Raw genomic sequence first — 25,565 nt, forward strand, 5'->3', positions numbered from 1 at the left:
CCTCCTCTACTTGGACTTGGGTAATGTGCCAAGCTTAGCAGGAGGTCCTCCCCTGAAAGAACCCTAACCTTGAAACTGATCTGAAAATTTGGATGCCTCTTTAAAGCTGCTTGGCAAATAACCAAAAAGACATCAGAACAGTGTCAACCCTTTCACTATTTCTTTCACTATTTCCTGCCAAAATCATACAATGTGTGTGTGTGTGTGTGTATGTAGAACGGATGTGGTGGGGTAGGGCTTAAAACGTTCACCTATTTGGAGGGCATTCAGTAGTAGGTGAAGTTTTGGATTTTCTTTTCGTTGCCATTCATCCAGTTCATCCACTGTAGGTGAATTTGTTTCCCAAAACAGTGAATGTTATTTAACAAGGCTCATTATTCAAAAGCTTTATGAAATAATGCTCAGTTCCAGTCAGGTAATTATAAACAGAGTGCTTTGCTAATGTGCAGAGGGCCATTATCAAGGGGCAAATTTATGGGACCGTAAGATAAAGCTTGCTGTTGTCTAAGGCTGCTGAAGCCTAAAGGATCAGTCTTATAACCTGCATTCATGGAAATTGAGGAAAACAAAATGCTCCAAACCCACTTTCTTTCTTTGCAATCCCCAAACAGTCTTGCCTAAGTATGAACATTTAGGCAGTTAGTGATTTACACCAGCAGATGGATCCATCTTCCCCTATACGTACCATTCTAAAGAGGGACTGACAGTCCCTGAGCATGAAGAGAGCTGAGGCATTGTGCTGGAACGCTCCATGGTGATGCGACTGACAAGGCATCCCCTACAAGTCCAGGCCTGAGCATTTATTTCTCCATTTCTTGCAAGGGCAAAAGGCTATATAGTTCCTAAGAGTGTGCTTCACAAAAGCAAGCACTATTTAAATATACCCTATTTTTGACCACCCAGAGAGGAAATGATCTTGTAGAAGAGCTCAGAGGAGATACTATGTTATGGATGAAGTGTCAATGAATTAAGAGATACGTAGATGAAATTCTCCTGAAACAGCACAATATTCATACATAAGGAAAATCATTGAAGCTGAAACATATTTTTGGATTAGGAAACCTCTGCTCCTATGAGGGAAATAATTGCAAACGCCTGAACCTTACATGCCATTTCTTTCATGTGTTTCTATTACAAATCTTTGAGGGAAAGAGGTTGCGAGTCCGTCGCGGGTGAGATCGCTTACTGGCTACAGTCACCAGGCCCTCTTGGTAGTAGGTGTATATACTCCCCACGTGAACCTGGGGATCACAAACGGAGACAGCTGGAAGAAATTATAAAGAACGAAATAAGTTAACTTTTATTGTACGCTCTTGGATGACCTTTAGCCTCCTCACACTGTGACTACACAGTTTCTATAGTAACCATGAAAAGACAGAACGGTCTACACAGTTTAGCCAACATGTGACTCAAAGATCAGACTTACTGGTTCAAAGTGGCCTAAGGTGTCACTGACAGTTTTCTGAAAATGTACAAGTGTCCTCCTAAGTCCAAAAATAAATAAATAAAGAGGAAATGATGTGATCGGAGCAGCCTAGTGACTAGAAACTGTTTATGCTGCATCATTGTGCAGAGATTAATGTGAATCTTTTTTATATCAAACCAAAAAGTATATGAAAAATTATTTTGTGAAGCAATGTGTGCCTTTTCAGATGCTTTAGGCTGTCATATGGCTTTTTTTCCATCTTGGAAATAATAATAAGATTTTATTAAGATTGTACCATCTTAACTATTTTCAGGTGTACCATCAGTGGCCTTAAGTATGTTCACAGTTTTCTCAAACATCATGACTATCTATTTCCAGGACTTTTTCATCAGCCCGAACAGAGATTCTGGACCCACTGAACAGGAACTCCCTGTTACCACCTTCCTCGAGCCCCCAGTCAACTCTACTATGCTTTCCATTTCCATGAATTTGCCTTTTCTAGTACCTAAATGAAATTGTAGGGTTGTTGTTCTTTTGTGCCTGGCTTATTTCAATTAGCATAATGTTCTCAAGGCTTACCCATGTTGTAGCATAGATATGGATTTCATTTTTCAGTAGATGAATAATATTGCCCACATGTGTATATCACATTTTAAAAATCCACTCATCTGTTGATGGACACCTGTATTATTTCCACTTTTTGGCTACTGTGAATAAGTATCTACTTGGGTCCCTTGGCAGATGACTTGTAAAAAATAAAGTATTCTTAGCTTTTGGACATAATAAAATTCAGTGGTCACCACTGGTGAATTTTAAGGTTATTTTACTTTTCTTTATTTTTTTAAAGAGATATTGGGGGGAAATCCCCACTTACCTCACTCTTCCTCACATTTCAAGACTCTATGTGCCTCCATCATCCTGTATATGCTATATAAGTACACATAAATTAAATTAAATTAAATTAAATTAAGCAGAGCTACCAGGTATAGACAGGATTCCTTCTCAGAAAGTGAAGCAATCATATCTTCTGACTATAAAGAGGCTCAACATTAAAAATGAGTATATTTCATTATTTTTTTCAGCTTCTATACTCGATAGGTACAGAGTAAGTTTGCTAAAGAATAAAGAGTGAGCATGGTTGAAAAAATGGTAGCTCCATCAGATTGTTTAATTAAAACATTCTTGGCATTTCCTATCCATGGGATTTTGTACCTAGTTACCACAAGCTGGAAGAGGAGACGGTTTTGGCTGAATCTGAGGTGAGTGGAAGCAGGTTTAAAATCTCCCGAATAGGTTCCTCCATAGAAACTTCACCTATTGCTTCCAGTCATTAGGAAGACAACTTCATCCATGCTTTAGTGAGACAGATTCCAAATGTAGAGAATCAGACAGACCACGAAATTCAGAATTCCTGGAACATGCGCTTTTGGCAAATGTATCTGCAGAAATGGCAGAAGTCGTAGACCTAACAGCTGGGGAGGGTGTAAAAGACCGAAATTAGTGATCGGGGAACTTCAGGTGCATAAAATGAAGACAGTAGTGATGTTGCTTTTCACCAGTGTTTTTCTTCATAACAGTCTAGAAAACAAATGTTTTAACTTGTCCGTGCATTCCATCTCCTTCTTTAAGAAATGGTTGCAGTGAAGTTCTGAGGAATTAATCTTTCTAGAAGAAACTGTTTTCTTGCCTGCTGCTGGCTTCCTCTCCTGCGTAGAAATCTGGCCTCAGTGTATCGGGCACCTTTGTGTTCCCTAGGTTTGGATATTATTGTCCTGAACAAAAAATAAAAAGGCAATGCATGGTGAAATATAATACAGATTAAATGTGCTGAAATTATTATGGAAACAAAGAGATTGCTCAGTCTTTCCTTCACATTAATCTTAAATTAAGACCTGAAGAGAGCAGACCTTGAGCATACTCATGCATGGAAGACAGTAGCGGGGAGGAAATTATTCTGTGATACCTCAACTTTTCTCAAGGTGAAAGGATCATTCATAGTTTTTTTCTCCTTGTCACTCAACTCTGTAATGTGTGCTTCTTTAGGTTACAGTTTTAATGGTGATTCAGGAGGTGCAGCACTCTTTGACTCCTAAGCAGCTTAGCTAGTTCACTAGCTGGTCATGGATGCTGTTTGCCTGGTCTTGAATATGAAGATCAAAATGGTTCTGAGGCAACCAGTTTAATGATTAACATTTCTAAATGTTCACACCTTCAGTTCCTTCTTGGTGGGTGCTACTGAGTAGTACCTAATTATCTTTTCCATTACATACCTAAGGTCTGCCCCAGATTTAAAATATACAAGTAACACACACAAAAGTGTAATAAAAAAGAGAAAGCTTCGTTTCTCTGTATGCAACTGTTTGAATCTTCTGTAGGAGCCTCCAGAAGACCTCGCAGCCAGAGATGCTTGTGTTCTACACCTCCTCTATGCCAGTGGAACGGCAGACATTGTACAGACATTTAGTTTTCTTAAAACCATAGCATACCTCTGCCTGGCATGGCGAGGAGTCTAGAACGCAGGTCTCTCTTTACTCCTCCCTCACAGCGTGACCCAGTAACGTGAGGGTGGGAAGAGAAAGAACAACGTGGCTGACAAATTTTGAAGGAAGGAGGTTATGGGAAACAAATGTTAGGAAAATTCCAGCAGACTGATGAATTTAAGAAATGGATCACTCTGAGGGCCAACAGGAGAAATATATTAGTGCACAGATGGAAGGAATATACATGAAACAGAGTATAGATAGAAAACACAGACACCAGACATTTAACCATTAGACTTTCAAAACTTCTTTAGCAAGAATTATTAATTCCTGACTCTCCTCTCATAAAAACTGCCTCCAGAAGGAGAAATTTGTAATGGAAATTTGTCAGCATCCCAAGGAAGGGTCCTCGGAGGCCTGGGACACCCATGTTTGGCCGTTTTGGACCATTCAGAACAGTCAGAGATGCGGGAACGCAGCTCAGTTCGTGGAAGGACTCCATCACCAGGACTTCATTAGAAGTGCCGAACACATCACAGAGGAATGCCTTCTAGGTATAAGAATTTTTACTAGTTATAAACTTAATACCCCATGTTCCCCATTTTGGTGCTTTCTTCCTAGGTCCTAAGCAGTTGCATACTCTTTGACGACAGTGCTGGGATGTGTAACTTCTGCCCCTGCTCCTTCTCTCTTCATTCTCCATCCTAGGCTCCTCGGTGTCTCCCAGAGATTCTGAGAGCTTATATGGCAGGACGGACACACAGGGAGACCACCTGGCCTTTCCAGCGCCCTCTGACTGTATCTTGTGGGAAGCTCTGTTTCTGTTATGGCCCTGCTGTTAGTCACATGGCACAACTCCGACACACTCCTCAAAAAGTACTGAGAAAACAGAGCATTTGAGAGCTGCGACTCCGAGTACAGCCACATGGTGTTAATAAGTTGTAGCACAGAAGTGTGATTAGTAGTCAAAGACCCTTGAGTTTGAATTTTATTTGCTGTTTGTTCCAATAATGGGCACTCTGTTGAATTAACTTTAGAAATAGGACCTGAGTCTCTTTTGCTGTGTGGAGGAGTCTTAAGATGCTCATGGTAGCTAAACTCCTTTTTTTGTGAATGAAAATATCTTATTTACTTCTAGAAGGGGGATGTTTTTTCTTTCAGACAAGTGGGGAGAGGGGCAAGAAAAGACAATCTTAATTTTTGACTAGCAGAGTGGTATGGAAAAGCATTGGCTTTAGGCTAGGATTCTAGTCTCAACTCTGTCACTTACTATCTTTAGTGACTTTAGGTAAGTCACTGAATCTCTGAGCTAAAGGGCTTCAGTCATAAAATGGAGATAACAGCCTTATTGACATCATAGCCTCGAACAAGATAAAGTGAAAACTGTGAAATACAATTACCATTCACCTTTCAGAAATGGTGATGAATGCCAATGAGAACTGAATAATGACTGAGTGTCAGAACAGTTTTCCATGAACGAACATGCCGGACTCAGGAGCTGACGGCAACATGACGTCCTTCACTGACAGCTGAAGGAAAATTTTGCTTGCAGTAAAGACTGGAAATATTGATGGTCAGTCCTAAGGATGCCACCAGACAGGGATGGAAGCTCTGAGAAGGCAGAAGGAAAGCATCTCAAGACGCCTGGAACTTCCCTAAACAGGGTGGGTAAAAAAGGTCAAACCTTCTGAGGAATCTCCCACAGAGGGGATCGGCGAACACATCTGTAACCATGGTAGCTAATCAAAATAATAACCGAGGAAGACCAACAAAGGCTAAAACCTTCGCCAAAATTATTCTATTCAATATCCAATGAGAGGATCTGAGATATTTTTCTCCCAACCAAACCAACAAAAATCGTGTTTTTTTTCATAGACTAAAATGTCCACTTTCTAACTGACATTCAGATTCAGTATTCAGTATGATTCCCTTCTGGCTGCAGAAAGTGAAGGGTGGCTGAACTGTAGAAGTGCTGCTTGCTAATGTTTGTGACAGATTTCAGACCCCATCCTTTGCATTTCAGCTTCACTCTGCTTGGGGCTGTCCCCTTGGAGGGACTGGGTGCCATACAGAGAGCACCCCAGGGCCTCTGGGGGCAGGAATTATTTCAGGGGGAGTCAAGGCTGGATTCTCCAGCTCTTTGCAGCTGAAAGGTTTAGTTTTGGCTCTGGCGTTGATTACTGGGTGAATCTTACTAACTTGTCTCTAAGTCTTCAGTTTCTTTTGCTCTAAGTTGAGATGGTTGAAATAGATCCCTAGACAGTGCCAATGCCTCCTGGAAGTCTGCAAAAAAAAAGCTTCTCAGAACAACAGAGGTGTTGTGGCCATTACATTTTGAGGAAGTTGGAAGCTCAAGAATAATGATGCTAAAGAGATGGAGAGACTGGACTTGAAAAAGAGGAGGTGACCTTTAGAGAAGCAGGAGATAATGATTAAGGAAAGTCTAGGGAGAGACAAGCGAAAAGAAATTGGACAGCTGAGCGATGCAGAAGAAAGGAAAGGTCACTACACAGGCAAGGGTAGTGGTGGGGGAACCACGAAAGGCCAGAGGAGTAGTAGAACCATCATTTCTGCCCGCAGAGTCTAGAATGCTAACAAGTTAGGGATCAGGTGGCTGTGGCTTTATTCTTACACCAAGAAGTGAACCTAATGCTTGGTCAGAAAAAGAGCAAGAAGTCATATAAACAGATCAGTGAGGGACTGGGGCAGCAAAGCTTATCAACGAGAGGACACAGACCAAAGGGGCCTGGACCAAAAGTCACCATGTCCGCAGTTCTTGGAGGGAAAGTTTAAATACATCCACTTACAAAGCAGAAAACCATTGAAATCTTCCTTGATACCTCAGATGTTGGTGTCATTATGACAAAGATGAGGCCCTGTAGGAAGTGACTTATTAAATGACACAAGGTCATTTGTCAGCTGAATAGTAGAGGCCAGAGCTCCTCACCTCCGATTTCATTGCCATTTCAAAGATGAACCACTACAGAACCCTGCACTCCTTTTAAGCAAAATAATTTCTGTTAACTTATGCACAACCTATTGCTTGTAAGTATTAAAATCTATTGGCATAGTGGCAGAATTGTATTTTGAGTTTTGAAGTGATTCTGGATTTCAAGCCCACTTCCTTATTGATCAGTAAGGACAGGATGAGGGCAGAAGGCAAAAGATGTGGTATTTCCGTGTTTCCCATTCTTAGAAAGTTGATGCAACTGGAAAGATGAAACTGATGGCTACGAAAGCAACATAAACATGTAACAGAAAATTAATGACTACAGGATATATGTGAACAATCCATGTTCTGATGGCCCTTAAAATATGTATCTGCAAATTATTTTTATTATTTTATAAATATATTATATTATCAGGATATTTTGTATTAATGAACATTTTACTACTTTCCCGCAGAGAAGACAAATTTGTGGTTCTGTTACTTACCTTGAAAGGCTGTGTTGATTGCCTGTTGCTTTTGTAATTCAGATGTCTTGTTTTTTTCAGTCCCTGCAAACCCCAAAAAAGAGGGAGACCGGGGAGAAGGGCAGGAATTCAGTGTAATAGTCCAAACATTGACTTTTCACATTAAAACAAAGCTTGGCATAAACTATCAACAAAAGGATTTTCTTTCATTTGAAGAAGAAATCAAAAGTTTAAGGACATTACTTAATAGTAACTTGAACTGAGTGGTTAAAAAAAACACTTCAAAATAAGTCCAAGTTTTCAATGAATCATTTAAAAAGGAAATATAGTTTTGAAGACCTAATTAATCAAAACTTTGAAAGAAGAAATACCCATCTGGAAGTTATATTTTAAAAAACTGAGGTTGCAGAGTAATTTTACCAGCTTGTAAAATTCTTCAAATGTTTAACTACTTTGTACACTTGGAGCTGCCATAATGATTAAGTAGCCAGTGAAGGAAGGCAAAGCAATCCAGCTGCATCGGGGGAATGAATGAGATGGTGTTTGGACAAAAGCAGGTGCTGTCAGCCTGACATTTTAGCTGGCCCCACCCTGGTGATGAATGAGGTGACAGGTATGGTGGCCTCCCTCCCTTCCATACACTTCAGCAGGGACTGAAAGTGACTTTGTTTAAATGTAATTTCCTCATAGAAAACCAGTGTATCAAACTGAAATAGTGCTCAACTGCATGATCTCAAGTACAAATTACTTCTAGCCCAGAGATGGTGTATTTTTATTCCAGCAAAATAAAAGATAAGAAAGCAAAATAATATTCCAGGTACAGACAACAATGAGCTCCTCTGGAAAACTCAACCATGGTCACACCTAAGCCCTTCTTTTTCTCTGCAAAGCACAGAAGAATTATCAAGTTCACCTGCCAGTATTTGACGACAAAGAAAAAATATCCAGAAGTGGGATGTGAAAATGTGACCTGCAAGGAAGATTAACAAAAATGCAGGGTGTCTCTGGTTAACCCAGCGATCTTCTTAGCCACAAACAGGTTTCTGAATCCAAAGAATCAGGATGCTACCTGACACATCACAGCGGAAACTTTCTGACTAGTAAGTTACGGACCTGGAACGTAAATAGGCTTCTAGCGTATTTTTCATACCATAGGCAGTGGCTTAGGTATAAGAAGAATCTGGCTCATCACTTCCCTCCTCTGGAGCAAATTTGTTGGCATAAAACAGACCTTGTGAATATTTTATGTACATTTCTTCCAGACTGACCGGCCTGAGGATGAAGATTTTGAATTGCACCCTGCAAGTTTATTCTTCAGCCACGTAACAACTGTATTTTAGAGCCAAAGACATTTATTAAAAAATCCAATCTATATTTTCTTGGAATTTAATGACAGGATATTCAGTAGTAGTAGTGGTGTTTGTCTCAATTTCAGCGGCTGATGGCGATTTCCTGAGTTTTTGGGCCTGAGGCACTCAGAATCTAGTAACTTTGATCTGAGTACTCTGACTTCCTGAAATAGCATTTCTTACTTGTGTGAAGAAATGGAACATTAATGACATGTATTTCCATAAGTGAAATTATAATCTTTCATAACTAAAGAGAAATTAATTTAAAATACTTCTGTTTTATAATGTTGAGATGTTTGGAAATCGAAGGTCTAGTCATTCAGCCATTAGGACTAAATCTTGGAATTCTTTGTGCGGTCATTAAAGAAACCATTTTGAGCTGTAGGAAGAGATATTTAAATGGTTCTCATTTGTCTACTCTTTAAAAAAAAAGTTCTGCAGAAATATGGTGATATTACAATCATTTTTCTGAAAACAAGCAACCGAAGGGGAAAACCATTACCCTTGAATACATGATGTCATATAACTTTTCTTTATGAAAAACTTCCTAATTTTTTTGAAGTGTCATTTATATACGATCTTATGTTGGTTTCAAGTATTTAACACAGTTAACAGTTACCCATGTTATTAAATCCATGCCCCTTCTAGTGCAGTCACAATTTATCAATGTAGTAAGATGTTACAGAATCACTAGAAGTTCCTATATTTTGATGCTATTATTTGATAACAAAAAAATGGACAGAAACCCTTGGAAGTTTGCAATGTTCCTTAAAATAATGATTTTCTACACAGTCTGATTATAAGAGGTCCAAGTAATTGGCCTTTTTTATTCTGTAGGATAGTCAGATTTTTTTGTTCAAAATTTTCTATATATCAATTCATATAATTTCTAGTTACATAATTGACTAAAACAGTCATGCGCACACACACACACACACACACACACACACACGCACACATACACTTAACTAAGAGTCTACACAATCATAGGGATGTGGCATTTGGCTTGAATAAATATTTTGATCCCATGACAGATAATATAATACAAATCTATTGGAACTGTAATGAGTAGTCACCCACAATCCAACTAAAGTAAAATTCCATAACTGTGATCTTAAGACAGAGCTTACATTGATGAGATTTTAAATGTTTCATTCCTGCATAATGCTGTCTGTGTTCTAGTTTCATGTATTTTCTAACAGACTGGCTTTTATAATCTGGCTCTGCAAGCCTGAGAGATGAAGGGGCGTTATTATTATCCTTACTATAATAACATTTGCATGGGAGACAAGAGCCACTGTAGAGTTACAATGAAATGAAACCCTCTGCAATGTGCAATATGGGTCACAGATGATAGGCCGAGTGTATTAGGCAGTATGCAAATAAAGCACAGTAAACAGTGCACATGCACTCTGTTAGCTGTAAACAACGTCTGTAGGGCACTATCTCCAGACTGGTTTTTGCCATTTCACTTGAGTTACAGAAGACTGATAAAGCGGCCCACAATCTGTAAACTAATCTCAGCAAGAAGAAAGCAATTCTCTCTAGGTCTAGGAACCATCCTGGCAACACAATGCAAACACACCAGCTTTGTTAAAGGGTCTGAGGTCCACCCCTCACTGGGCTCATGCCTGGCCTCTTTGCTCTGACAGTCCCAAGCACACACTACCTTCAATTAAAAATGTCTTTCTTGTTTATTTTGTCAAATTTTTATCATGAAAAATTTCAAACATATGGAAAATATGAGCGCATAATAAAACCAAATCTGCATACCTACCACCCAGATTCAATGTTTAATGTTTTGCCATATTTGTGTTACCTTCAATCTGTGCTTTTATCACTGAACCATAAGAAAATTTAGATTTTGGTATGAATCTAACAACAACCAATATAACCAAAACACAGTTAACAACTTAAGGAAAGAACAGGAACTCGTCAACATCTAATATTCATTCTACATTAGAATTCACCTAATTGCCTTTTCTTGCTGTGACTTTTGTTTTCTTTTTAACCAGGAGCCTATTAAGTGAAACTGAACGGTAGTAAATGCTGTGTGGGCCATCTGGTTCAGACACAACTTAACAACGGCTTAAGCAAGGTTATTTCTCTCACTTAACAGTCTAGAGATGGGCCATATAGGGCACCAAGGGTGGCTTTTCCCTTCTCAGTATATGGCTTGGTCTCTGAGTTGAAATATGGCAGCTCTAACTCTGTGATCACGGCACAGAGGAGACAAGGGAGGGCACACTCCAGGGCACTCTCCAGAGGTCGCAAGCACGATTTCTACTCACATTCCGTTATGCAGAGGCTGAGACAAACAGGCTTTATTCTTGGTGGCCCTGTACCTAAGCTTCCCTGGATCTGGGGGTCTTGTGTGTGAGGGAAAGCGGGCAGTAATCAGCCATCTTGATCGCAAAACATTCCTGGAGATGCCTGAGCTATGACTAAGTATATTAACATTAATTCTCAATACATTGTAATGTAATGGTAGGCTTAGATTTATTTCAAGTTAGACTATTTTCCTCCTGCACTAAATCAGCCTTGTATTATTGATATTCATTTTGAGTTCATCAATGTATTTTCTTAGATTTTCTTTCTCTTTCCTTGTCAAGTTATAAGCTGTCATTTTAAGCTGTTCATTACCATAATTGTGCTTCTTCCCTTTCTAATTTTCTTTTTCCTGTCATCAAGTTTCTAAAAATAAACTTCTATTTAAGTGTAGTGTGAATACAGAAAAATTCCAAAGTCATAATTGCACAGCATGGTGAAAACAGTGATACAGGTAAACACCACTCAGATAACGGAATGGGACATTGTTAGTATTCAAGAGGTCATTTTTTTGTGTGTAACCAAGTACTACTCTCTCACCAAGTACTCAGTAACCATGTTGAGATGGTTATATAATTTTCCTCTTTATTCTATTAAGATAATGAGTTTACTTCATTGATTTTCAAAGCTCAAACCAACCTTGCCTTCCTGAAATAAAACTATTCTGTTTGTGACATATTATCCACAAATAATCCATGTATTAAAGAAGACACTGTACTGGAAATCAGAATATATTTTGAACTGAATGATAATGAAAGCATGACATGTATCATTGTCATAAACATGACATTCTTATAATACTCACAAAACATGGAACTTAGAATACTTTAACTCCATTTGCTCCCCTCCAAACTTCTGTGCTGTTGCTCTTGTTGATTAAATTGTGTCCTTCAGAAAGATACGTCAAAGTGCTAATCCCTGGAACCCGAGCATGTGACCTTATTAGAAATAGGACCCTTGCAGATGTAATCACATTAAGATGAGGTCACACTAGGTGAGGGTGGGCCCTGACCCAATGACTGGAGTCCTTATAAGGAGGAAATGTGGTCCTGCTGAAGCCTTTATTTCAGATTTCCAGTCTCCAGAACAGTGAGAGAATAAATTTTTTGTTTTAAGCTACCAAGTTTGTGGTACATTGTTACAATAGTCCTGGAAATGAACACAGTTGTCAAGTACTTAAATTCTACATAACTTTAAAACCCTACAAAACAATATCAGTATTGCTTTTTACAGTGAATATTCATTTACGGTTTGACTCTCTCCACTTCTTATTTCCTATATCTCTGTGATTTCTTCTAGGATCATTTTCTTTCTTCTTGAAGTACTTCCATTCAGCATTTCCTTAGTGTGGGTTTGCTGTTGAGGAATTCTTTCATTTCCTGTTTGCCTGAAAATGTCTTTATTTTGCTTTCACTCTTTGAAGTGCATTTTTGCTAGGCATAGGACTCTAGGTCAGTACTTCTTTTAGCATATCAGCAAGTGGAAAATATCATTTCATTGTCTTCTGACTTCCATTATTTGGTTTTCTGACATTTAATTATAATATACATAGGTGGTATTTCCTTTGGATTTGTGCCACTGGAATTTATTTTTCTTGATGCTTTGGCTTGATATCTATCGTCAATTTTTGACAATTTTTGTCGTCATTTCTTTAAATATTACTTCTCTAATCTCTCCTCTCCTTTTGGGGCTCAAGTTATAACTGTACCAGACCTACCCGTTCTCAACCTCTTCTCTAATATGCTTTGTTCTTCCTCCCCCATTCTTTCCTTCCAAGATTTTGGAATATTTTCTACTCCATTACATTTTAAGCATTGCTTCTCAAATTCTCTTTTAAAATGCAGATCTAACTCTGAGATGCCTGCTTAACAAGCTTCAGTGTCTCCTTTGCTGTCTGTCCTTCAGCAAACAAAAAGGTAAGCAGTAGAAAAGCTGTTTCTATCCTTTTTGGGCTTGTAGTCCAGTGATAAGGAGAATTTACAATAAAGTGAACAAGGGCATTGTTTGATAGGAGAAGTATAGGATGTTATGAGAACCCGTATCAGGAGCACAAACTCATTTGGTGGAGGTCAGAGATGGATTCTTGGAAGGCAGTGACATGTAAGTGGAAATTTTAAGGATGAATAATTATACACATGAAGAGAAGAGTGAGAGAATTTATGAAGGCCTGGAGGTAGCTAATGGCATGCTGAAAGAACTTTAGATCGAAGCACAGAACACAAGTAGGTGAATGTTTGGTGACATAGGCTGGGTCAGGCAGCACCATTTACAATAGTCAAGATACGAAAGCACCCTCAGTGCCCATCAGGAGATGAATGGGTAAAGAGGATGTGGTACATATGCACAGTGGAATATTAGTCTTAAAAAAGAAAGAAATCTTTCCATTTGTGACAATATGGATGGAACTAGAGAGCATATGCTAAGTGAAATAAGTCAGACTCAGAAAAACAAATACTGTATGATTTCACTTACATGTGGGACCTAAAAAACAAAGCAAACCATAAAAACAAAACAAAACAAAAATCCCAGAAACAGATTCGTAAATCCAGAGAACAAACTGGTGGTTGCCAGAGGGGAAGGGGCAGGGGATATGCAAAGAGGTACAAACTTCTAGTTATAAAATAAAATCATGGGATGAAAAGTACAACATAAAAAATATAGTCAATAATAGTTTAATAACTTGGTATGATGACAGATGGTTGCACTTTGTAATGTACATAATTGTCAAATTACTACATTGTACTTCTGAGATGAATATAATATTATGTCAACTACACTTAAATAAAAATTTTAAAAATCAGTTTCATAGGTTTGGATTTTATCATGAAGACATTGGAGGTGAAAATGAAGATATTTAAGGACCAAAACTGAAGAGCTTGTTTAAGATAAACAAGGTTCTGTGATTGATTATAGAAAGGGAAAGGAACAGAGAGAGATTGTCGAGGCCTAGGGGTTCTGAATGGTACTGACTAAGATATGGGAAAAAGCAGAACGACACGCTTTGGGGGAAAGATGATGATGCATTCAGTTCTGAGCATGTCGGGAATGGGACACCCATGGGGCATCCAAAACTACAGGAAACTGGCTTCATGAATCGGAGTTCAGGACAGAGGCTGGGTGGAGATACAAATTATGGAATCTTTCTACGCTATTTCATTTCCCATACTGCTTTCAAAGTTCTTCAAATATAGAAGGAACTGTATGAGACACCTGCTTAAAACCCTCAGTGCCTCTTCACTACCTGCATGATGCGGTCTAAACTCCTTAACATAATGGCTGCAAATACCTTTAAAATCTAGTCCCCACGAAACTTCAGATTCACAGCTCCACATTTACTTATATTTCAGGTGGATACAATTTCTCACTATTTTCTAACACATAGGATTTGCTCTTTATCTCTGTATGCTTTTGAAATATGCGGTTTCATCTACTCAGAATGCTTTGCCCCATTCTCTTTTCAACACGAATAACTTCTACTCATCCTTCATGATCTTAGTTCAAATGCTGTCTCCTCTGAGATGCCGTTTCAGTTGCTCTCATGTCATTTTATAAATGTTTCTAAAACAATGTTTTTCAAGCAGCAGATCCTGTCCCGTTTATTGGTTATGAAATAAATTTAGAGGGTCATGAAAAGTACCTAAAATGAAAAAGAAGAGAGTAGAGTACAAAATACATTACATTCAGAAAGTGAGTATTGCCTTTTGAAACTCTTAAGTTATATATGTATACGTGTAAATGTATGTAGAACAATGATGTAAACTGTATTTCCTTCTGTGGTTTATGGTGAAAAATATTGGAAAGTTACACCCCTAGCACTTCTGCTGTTTTACAATTTGTCTTTCCCCCTAGAAAGAAAGGGCCTGATTTGTTTTTGTGTCTCTGGTGCTTAGTACTGTGATTCATTATAGATACTCAGTCATTGTTGAATAAATTGTTTATGGTAGAAAATACTTTGCACAGTTGCCACCATTTTGTTCAGTGTTCCTTCAATGCCTCTACTAAGGTAAAGAAATTGTTTAAGCTTTTTGATTACATGCCTTTAACACATATTCCAAAATTCTTTGTAAAAGGAGTGATATGTTCTGGGTTTAGAATATATATTCACAGCTATTGATGAGTTTCTGTACTTCAACGGTCGATAGTGGAAAATTTTCAAAATTTAAAGTTAGATTTGTGCTGAACAGCAAAAACAATAATAACAAAACCCAAGTTCCTGGATGTTGCTCCAGGGAGAGGAGGAGGGAACGAGGCCTAGGGAAGAACTACAGGGGAATTCTGTCTCACATTATATAAAAAATAGCTGATGCAAATATGAACATACTAACATTTTCATTTGAGGGAGTAGGTTGAGGAGTGTCTTTTGTACCTTTCTGTACTTTATAGCACTGAAAAGAGATACAAAGAGGGAAAATTTCCGAGCTCTACTACTTACTAAGCTCTTTACCTGTAAACTGGGAATAAAAGCAAGATATAAAGAGATGAAAATGTGTCCCCTTAGAATCTGTCATCAGATTCCTCTGAAGATAGAGGGAGTCCTATGATAGGAGGCGTGATTTCTGAAGGTATGTGAGTAAGAGCACTTCTGATGGAGAAAATGAGAATAATTACAGCAAGAGATTTGGCAGCTCATGGACTGAAGGGCCAGCGGGTAGGCCCTCATGGCAGGGCGGCCGAAAGGAGAATCTATCCACATTTTTTCTCACGGGGCAGAATGCGGTGTGTGTGTGGGGGGGGTGCTTTGATGAAAACTTCTCTCATAACCCCCAAATCATTAGGAATACTCTCTGTACAAGTGACTTTTTATGTTTCAGTTTGTTCTGAACATGCAGAGGGAGAAAGAATGAGTTTCACATCTTATTTAATCCTCTAATAACCTGTAGCCACCAAGTCAGCTGGAGTCGCCATGTGTCTTGTGATTTCCATCAGATTGAACAAAATTCCCGAGACCATATATTTTAGAAATTCAGAACATTCCTCTAGTTCATGCTAGTTCCCATGGGAATAAATTCCCAAACAAATGATAAATGACAACTTTCAGCAAATATTCTGCTCCATGGTGTTGCCTTAGAAGCATTCCAGTTAAAAACAGGAATAACCAAAGATGCTCATGCTCACTGGAACTGTTCCACAATATGCCAGAGGACATGCCCAATGCAATAACACACGAAAAGGATAAAGTGTATAAGAATTGGAAAGAAAAGATGTCATTATTTGCATAGTACAAATAAAACTGTAAGACTCTACAAACTGTAAAAACTAAAAATGATCAGAAAATTTGCTGAAACAAGAGCAACATATGAAATTACTTTCCTCTCCTTTAAAAATGTAAAAACTTTTAATAGAAGAAGTATTTTCAAAATCAGCAGCAGCTGCAACAATAACAAAGAAAGATTACCTGCCCAAGCGAAAAGTCTAACAAAAGATGTGCAAGAATTTTGTGGAAAATTATGGCATTGAAAGGCATGAAAAAAATCTGAGTGGACAAATGATTTTATGGAACATGATTCCATATCACAAAGGTGTCAACTTTCTCTCAAACTAGTCCATAAAATTCTTGCAATTCCAATCAAATTGCTAACAGCATTGTTTTTCTGTGTTAAACTTGACAAACTGATTCTTGCAAAGAGCAGGAAAAAGTTTTAGAAAAGTCAGAGGATACTGAAAAGGAAGAGCAAGAAGAGTCAAAAGCATCGTTATATACAAATAACAATTAGAACAGTGTTATTGGCAGAGAGATACATCAATAGGACTCTCCAGAGAGCATATAACCAGACTGAGCTTGTGGGGCAAGTGGTACTATAAGTCAGCATGCAACTATACTTTATATTTTATGTTGGGAAGATAGTCATTTGGAAAAACTACTCATACAATACACTATTTCACACTATACACAAAAATAAATTCCAAATGTGTTAAAGATACATACACACAAAATTAAGGAGTTATTAGAAATAAATATAATACAACTTATTATCATGAAATCGAGTTTTCTTCTTTAACATATAAGATGTGCAACAACCTGTTAATCCAGAACCTTCACTCTAAAACCATGGTGAGCACTAGTTAACATCAATCAGATTGACAAGAAAGGATTCTGACTATAAAGTTAGATGAGAAGACAGGAAAGGAAGTCTTCCAATGCTGGTGGGATTATAAATTAGTAAAATCTTCTCTAATAGTATTTGGCAAAGTCTAATAAATTTGAAGATGCACATACTGCATAGTTGAGTAAAAATAGAGGTATTTTAGAGGACTTTTAGAGTTTAGTTATAAACCCTAAAAGAAACTCTTGCACATGTGTACAAGTAGGTACAGCGTTATCACTGCAGTAAGATACAAAATTTTCATTTACATTGTTGTACAGAAAAATTATTAATAGGAGACTAGATAAATAAAATGTAGTAGGACTGATAATGAAATGCTATATAGTAGTTACTATTACAGAATACATGCATACAGTGAAATATTTGTGTTGCATAGGAAAGTTATTAAATACCAAGGCTGAGTAGCTACCGCTATAGAAAGGTGCATCAAGAAAATCTGAAGTCAAATTTCACTAGAAAATAAGTTGTTTAGAGTGAGTAAAATAGAGAAGGCTATGTATTAATTAGAGAAAGACATAAATTAATTTATTTCTTGAGAGCTTTAAATCTAACTCATTAAGTAATAAAGATGTGTGTGAATGTGTATAATTTATTGCTGAAAGAGCTCTTAGAATTTCAGGCCAAAATAGCTTACTTTACAGATGAAGAAACTCAGGCAAAAAGATACAAAGTACTTAACATTATGAAATGGAATATATTCAGGAATTTACATGATTTCCATCATTCCACTTCTAAAAGGTACTACTTTGGGGGTTCGATTTCCCAACAGTGCGTTAGTGTATTAACACAGTGGTTTTCATACTGTTGTATACAGAATCCTGTGGGTCCAGAGAGGCGCCTCAGAAATCACAGGGAAGGAGGGAAGAGAGAAGGGTGTAGTGGGCAGTGAGAGCTGCTCCTGTTCATCTTGCACAGGTTTCCCAATCCATACACATTGGGATTCTGCCCAACATTTCATTTAAAAAAATGTCCCTCTGCTGCACAGAAGTTTGTAAATCATTATCGTTTCACCAGGATATAGCTGCTGTATGAAACAGTTTCCCTACAGCTTAGGATCTGGCTGTGTGTTCTTCTAATCTGTTCTTCTGAAACATTTGGGTCATCTGATGAACCTCATGGACTTTCTCCCCCCAAAATATGCAGACATATGTTTTTGCACTACATTTAGGAGGTTTATAGATTTCCTGAAATCCATTCACAGATTCTGGGTTAATAACACCAACTCTAAAAGCTTTATTTAGAGAACTTAAAAAAGAAACTTCTGGTTGAAAAGAAATCAAAATTTGGGATTAATATTACAGTGTGTTGGGAAAAGATGGATGGATAATTTTTAGTACAACTTAAATTGTAGGACCAGTTTTTCCTGCCTAATGAAAAACAAAATATGCTTTTGACCAAAATTCAAGAATCCTACATACTGTTGCTGGCCGTGCTGTTCTTATGATTCATTGATTCATTCAATAGGTATTTGTCAAGAACAGCAGAAAACATGGTGCTAGAGCAAATGTAAGTGAAGGGTTCACAGTAGTTGATTTAGGAGCCATCTGTTCTTGAAAATATGGGTAGTTTTTAAGACTTAACTTATCTTACCACTTAACCTTTTTTCACCAGTTGTCCACACACACACACACACACACACACACACACACACACACACACACACACACACACACACACACACACACACACACACACACACACACACACCCCTTACTCTCCACTGGAGCAAGTTTCCTGTTGACTCACCTGGGCTGGGTCAGGCCTAGGTGACCGAGGCCCGGGCTGTCTACCTAAGCTGCTCCCAGCCTCGCAGGGATTGTGAGGCCCAATCAGAGGACAGTAGGGATGTGCAGGGACATTGGGACTGTGGCACCAAGGACTGTGATTAGGGAAGAGGGTTGATGGGATATCTTTTTCTCTGTAAAAGAAAAATAAAGCCCAAATTGAACCCAAAAGTCATTATCTGCGGTAAATTTATGCATTAGCAATGAAGGCTCAATTAAAGTGTGAGCCTGTTTTAAGACCAGAGACTGTGGCTTTGTTAGGCCTTGTGGGCAGCATTTTTTATCACATCCCAGGGATTAGCCTGTAAATGAGTAACACAAATTCTGCACCTTTGGCCACAGCCAGCCTTTGATCCAGGGTGAAATTCCTAGGTGACGCACCTCTCCCACTACCTACGCACTGCTAAGGGTGGGTGATAACCACCCTCCGCCTCTCCTCAGCCTTGCCTCTAATAGCAGTGCCACGGAGAAGAGAAATGGCCAGAGGGATCTCAGGATCACCTTGGGGAAATCACCCGCCTTTATCGTCTCATGTATGTAACCCTGCTCACTCTGTTTTTATGTTTCTCATGGTCCTATTCAGAACAGGATTATTTTGGCCATCACTGATTTACCTATTCATCACATGTCTACTTGTCACCCAGCCATTCACATCTGCTCAGTTAATAATTGTGGGAAGGACTCAATAAAAAATTACCTCTGAAGAAAGACTCCACCTGGTTCCATCTGATATCTGGAGGTGTCTTCCTTAGACTGATCTTGTTTCTCTTTAGTTGGAGTTACAGCTGGTGCCCAGTGAAACCTGTGCCTTTGAGACACAGGGCTTACTACTGAGCATCTGTCAAATTCAGTGTCCATGTCCAGTTTCTCCCATGCTTGCTTCCAGTGAATAGGAGTATACCAGGCAATAGCCTAACAAAAATGCGTCATTAATATCAAATACTATTGGAGGTAGATAGATTTTTTTAAATGTCATAGGCTTATTGCAATAAAATTTCAAAATCAAACTATATAATGTCACTCGCCTTCTGTGTATGGATTAGTGAAAATTATGATGGGGATACAGCGAGACCTCCTGGCCTTAGTGTCCAATTCTGAATATTCTAGGCTGTGTAACCTCAGGTGAGTTAGTCACTCACTGTCTTGGACTGTGTCCTCATATGAGAAACATATGAGGGGAGGCCGGCAGTGGGGAATTGCTATGCAAGGATGTTGTGAAATTGGGTTCAGCTACTGAACTTCAGAACTGTAAAGAATGGTGTAAAAGGTAGTTGTAATATTAATAAGTTAAAATTTCCAATATTTAAGACTATGTGTATCTGTGTGTGTGTGTGTGTGTGTGTGTATAAATATATGCCTTATTTGAGAAGGAGAAATGTGCAGAACTAGAGACCTGGATAGGAAACGACATTCTTCAGGGTAGGACCCCAGGTGGGACTGTCAGAGAGACCCATGACCGCTCAAGCCGGAGTTTATTCTGGTTCCCTGAATGTGTGATGTGAGTACAACATAAATGTGACACAAATTATTCAGGAAAATCACGTGTAGGGAGTAAAAAATTATGTCTCTGTTCAACCTGAGAAAATTAAGCACCAAAGTGTGGCCTAACATTCTATTTGTTTTTGTGATGTGTTTTTAGTTTATAAAATTAGAGGTTTAAGGTTTAAACTCTAACCATTAAAAAACCCTCTACTTGGCTGAACAAATTAAACAGACATAAAGGCAATTCACGGAAAGTTCTGCTAGGCTAGGCCTATGGAAGAGAAAGAGAAAGATGAAATCTTGAAGAAGTTGTTCAATTTCATGAGTCACAGCAGGAAAATCCCATTTTGCTTCAGATCGTTAGTTAGGGACTCTCTTTTCTAGCAACTCAAACGTAGACATTTGTGTGGCAAACGTGCTCGTGATCCATGTGGTGTGATTGCCCCTGATTTGGATTTAAGCCTTTCCTAGGTCAGAGCAACATTCTTTCTCCCTGTATTACAGTGACTTAAAAATATTTGATGACAGTGACAATGATAATATCATGAAACAAAATGATATGGTCTTAATTCCACCTCCAGAATGTTGGCCACATGAACCTTGTAGGCTTACTTTTAATATTATAGAAAAATTCTTGGAGTTAGAATATCTGGTTTTGTTTTAGTTCTGCCATTTTACTAATCGTGTGACCTTGAACAAGCCATTTAACTTGCCAAGCTCCATTTTCCTCCTTTGTATGACACAGTAAGTTAGACTGGGGGTAAGAAAAAAAGAATATTTAAGAAAAATCTAGAGTATGGTTTTGTAAAAGGAATAACTTTTTTGGGTTGTAAAAAAACTTTTATGGGTCTGTCTTTCAGTCCATATTTATGCTAATATTATGCCAAGGAAAAGGGAGAGTGAAAATATAAAATTGGGATGAAGTTATACAAACTTATTACTCATACACTTAATTTTAGGATGAATAAAGGATGGACATTACAAATTAGACTATGTGTCTTGAGAACAGGTTTCATATCTTATTCAATATATATATATATACCCAACACTTAGTAGAGCCCTTAGAATAAGATCTCAATAAATATTTGAGAGTGAATAAATGAAAAGAAAAGGCCTTTCCTTTCTTAACCCACTCTTTAGGCTAAAATACCATAAATATAATCCATCACTGACTCTGAAACTTGAAGTAGCTTTTTAGATATATGGGGTATCAAAATCATTTTTTCCAAATGGTGAGCAGCTCTTTGGCATTTTGGGGCTGGGAAGAGGTGCCGCTGAGCTGCTGGACGTGTTACGGCAGCTAGCGAAGGTTCTATCAAGCTTTTAGAGGTGGAAAAATAGTAGAGTCAGCTAAGAGGAGAGCGGGAACCCAAGGAGAGCTACCCATTCTCTTAAAAACTTTTGTTAAGCCCCAGACACTGACTTCACCATTAGGTTTGCACAGGATCGTTGTACAGTCCGGGCTTGTCTTAAACTTGTCCTGTTCCTTCCAAAGAAAGTCTGATGGTGGCTGATGCTTCGCCTCAGAAGCTGCCGCCCACACCTGGAAGAAAACAGGTTGTAACGACAAGTGCCCCTGGAGCTCCCCGTACTTTTGTAAATATCAGAGGGTTACTGCAACGTACCCTTCTGAGCAGTTGAACTTTTAAAGTATAATGACTGTACAATATATATCATCAAGCTATGGGATACCAAACAGTTTGAAGGAAAGCACAAGAAAGGGGAGAAACTCTCCAGCAAGAATCTAATCGCCTGTTCTCCAAGCAAACAATCTCATTGCTTTTCTTTTAAAGATTATGTTTGCTGAGTTTTAGGAAGTAAAGTGCATTTCATTTAATAGTTTAGAATTCTAGTTCAGAATATTTATGACCTGTACTCACTGTTACTGTGCAGTTGGCCTGCATTCTGATATCTGGAAGGAATCGGTACAAAGAGACTGTTTGTCCACCCACATTTTGCTGGAGAACATGGCCTCCAATCTCCAGTTCTTTGTCAAGGGAAGAGTTAATGAGCTTCACAAATAAACCCTTAACATTTACTTCGGCTATTTTGATGTCTCCAAGAGCACTAGAAAATAAAACACAAAGATTCTACAGCAACTTCAGAGATGGGTGTCTTTAGCTCACTTTAAGAACTGAATAATAAATATACTTTGGAAGTTGTTCCTAAGCGGTGTATTCTATTGGACAAATTCTATGAAGAAATGGTATATTTTGTGACTTAAGACAAATGCTTGAGCAGTTAGTTCTGTTTGTTTACCTGTGCAACAAAATTATCTCTCACATAAAATAATTAAAGAAAACTTAAAAAGTGCACCAGGTGTCAAGGCATAAATACCATAGGAAGGTGTGATGATCATTTTTTAAATTTCCTACTGTTCATCATTAACCCACCGAAGCAAGAAATGCTCAAGTAGCTCAAGAGGAAGGTTAAACCATTTAATTTGCTTTCTGATAAAGTCACTGTGAAGATGGATAGCAACTAAGTGCCTCTAAAAGAATTCTCCAAACTTAAAACATATAAACAGAAAATGGTATTTGTTTCCTTCTAGCATATGTTGAGGGCTTAGTATACAACAGGGACCAGGCTAAACATTTATATACTAGCGTTTTTCAGAGTGTGGGTCACAACCTAGTAGTACGTCATGACATACTTTTGATGGATTAGGGATATTATTTTAAAAATGAAATATACCTCTATCATCAATAATAACCAATACTTATTATGTGCCACAAACTTTAAAAGATTATACCTACATCTATATCTACAATTCCATATCCACAATTTGAAAATCCAAAAAGGTCTGAAAATAAAAACACACATGAAGCAAAATCTAACCAGAATTCCCTTGGTGACAAAACCTGACCTGGACTGAGATGAGGCTATTTATAGTCTTCATTTGTGGTCTGTGTGAATATTCACATATTCTCCTGTGGAAAGATTAATGTTTGGTTTTGGACACTTCTCCAAGCTCAGATGGGGTGTTATGTTAAATATGTTCTAGGCACCATGTTACTTTCCTAAAATTCCCCCAATTCTGAATTTGGAAACATGTGAAGTCCCCAGATATTTTGGTAAAGGCATTGTGGACTCATAGTTACTCATTTAATTCTCACAAATCAGGCTACATGTTTCTTATTGAAGGTCACAGTCAAAAAGGTTAAGGAACACTGTATTATGATGCTTAGTTCCATTTTATAGATAAATAAAGTGAGATTTAGAGAGATTAATTGCCATGTCCAAGATCCTTCAATAAATGTCAGTCCTTGTTCTCTCTCTCACCCAGCTAGTAAAGTTTCAAAGAGGTTTGATCCAACCATTCAAATTCTGTATATACCGTGGGGTTGAGCACTGCTAGGAAACACACGCACACTCACACCGAAGTACAGATCACCACCACCAAATTAATTAGCGGCCTCCAGCCACACCTGGGCCCTTAGCGATGCTCTCAGCGACTGGCCGCAAGTTGTGTTCTTCAGAGTAGAGCCAGCACCTTCTGTCACTCCCCAACAACGTTCAAATCGCTGCCTCACATGTCCATCCTGACCCTCAGCAAGTGACCTCACCAAGAAAATAGGATCATTGGAGAGAAGTGTGTTTTCTTGCTTTCCACTTAGAAACAGGTTCACCCACACCCACATCTACTTCTGGTCCAGCCCACCTTGTCTCAGTGGAAGAGGACCTTCTCCCATCCAAGGAAACCCTCTGGGTACCACCTCCTTCTGCTCATTCAGTCCATTCATTGTTCTCCTTTTCCCCTTTAACACCAACCTCTCTCTTTAGACTACTTCTTTCCCCCAACTATGTACATATCCTCTAAGTGCTACCATCTTAAAAAAAAATTTCCCCAGCTCCCACTTCATGATGCCATCACAACCAAGCTTCTGGAAAGACACCTCTTACTCACTTCTCAACCCACTACCATCTACTTCTGTCTTAGACCAGGACAGCCACTGCCCTCAGTTGGAAAACTCGGAGTGGTAACTTTCCAGTCTTTGTTCATTTTTAGTGAGGTATATATAACTGACATATAACAGTGTATTAGTTCCTGTGTACCATAGAATGATTCCATATTTGTACATATTGCAAAATGGTCACCACAAGTTTGATTAACATCCATCACTTTACATAGTTACAAATATTTTTTTCCTGGGATGAAAACTTTAAAGATGTACTCTCTTAGCAACTTTCAAATACACAATGCAGTATTATTAACTATAATCACATGCTGTACATTACATCCCCATGACTTATTTATTTTATAACTGGAAGTTTGTACCTTTTGACTCTTACCCATTTTGCCCCTCCATCCTTACCCCCTACTTCTGACAACCACCAATCTGTTCTCTACATCTATGAATTTATTAATTTTTTTAGATTCCATGTATAAGTAAAATCATGAATGTTATTTGCCTTTCTCTGTCTGACTTACCTCACTTAGCATAAGGCCTTCAAGGTCCATTCATGCTATTGCAAGTGGCAAGATTTCATTCTTTTTTAGGGTTGAATTATAGTCATACATATATACATACATATATATATATATATATATACACACACACACATACATACATACATATAACGCATTACACTTTATCCATTCATCCATCAGTGGAAACCTAGGTAGTTTCCATATTCTGGCTGCTTAAATAATTCTTCAGTAAACATGGAGGTACAAATATCTTCCTGAGTTAGTGTTCTGTTTTCTTCAGATAAATACCCAGAGGTGGAACTGCTGGATTATACGGTAGTTCTATTTTTAATTTTGTGAGTAACTTCCATACCGTTTTCCATAGTGGCCACACCAGTTTACATCCCTACTACCTCGGTCTCTGTCTTGCTGTCTCTGGGGCGTCCTCCTCTTCCAGGTTTGCCCTTTTTGGAACTCCTGCCCTTGTTTTTCAAGTCCACTCCTTTCCTTCTATCAGTCTAGTTGCTCCTTTTCCATCTCTTCTTCAGATGTCTCTTCATCCATTTCAGAGATATTAATACTTGGGATTTTGTCCTTAACCTCTTTCATTCTCCTCAAACTCTACATATGTGAGACCACCCACCAACAGGACTGCTAAATCTAAATATCTTGCTTAGACTTTCCCATTGAGCTTTGGACCCATGGAAACAACTGATCACAAGACCCCAAAAGTGACTTTAAATCAACATGCCCCAAACTGAACTCATTATTTTGGAAGAGTGGGAAA

The 25,565-nt window shown here is 38.3% G+C and overlaps 1 protein-coding gene across 3 annotated transcripts in view; it reads right to left on the reverse strand.

Moving 5' to 3' along the window:
- Positions 1–2,576: 2,576 nt before the first annotated feature.
- LMNTD1 (lamin tail domain containing 1) overlaps positions 2,577–25,565 on the reverse strand; it is a 342,775-nt gene continuing 319,786 nt past the window's right edge. Inside the window, exons 6-11 of one of the 3 annotated variants that reach the window (XM_036889496.2) lie at positions 22,248–22,434; positions 21,791–21,910; positions 19,583–19,797; positions 18,848–19,019; positions 7,342–7,404; positions 2,577–2,898 (exon numbers count right to left, since the gene is read on the reverse strand). In XM_036889496.2, the coding sequence (XP_036745391.2) occupies positions 2,782–2,898; positions 7,342–7,404; positions 18,848–19,019; positions 19,583–19,797; positions 21,791–21,910; positions 22,248–22,434 (874 nt within the window). In that variant the 3' untranslated portion in view covers positions 2,577–2,781. Of the gene's footprint in view, positions 3,199–7,341; positions 7,405–9,619; positions 14,635–18,847; positions 19,020–19,582; positions 19,798–21,790; positions 21,911–22,247; positions 22,435–25,565 lie in introns of those variants that run through there. The other 2 variants (XM_036889498.2, XM_036889499.2) reach the window with 2 other exon arrangements.

The sequence above is a fragment of the Manis pentadactyla genome, chromosome 14 (genome assembly GCF_030020395.1).
Source record: "Manis pentadactyla isolate mManPen7 chromosome 14, mManPen7.hap1, whole genome shotgun sequence".
Classification (NCBI taxonomy): domain Eukaryota; kingdom Metazoa; phylum Chordata; class Mammalia; order Pholidota; family Manidae; genus Manis; species Manis pentadactyla.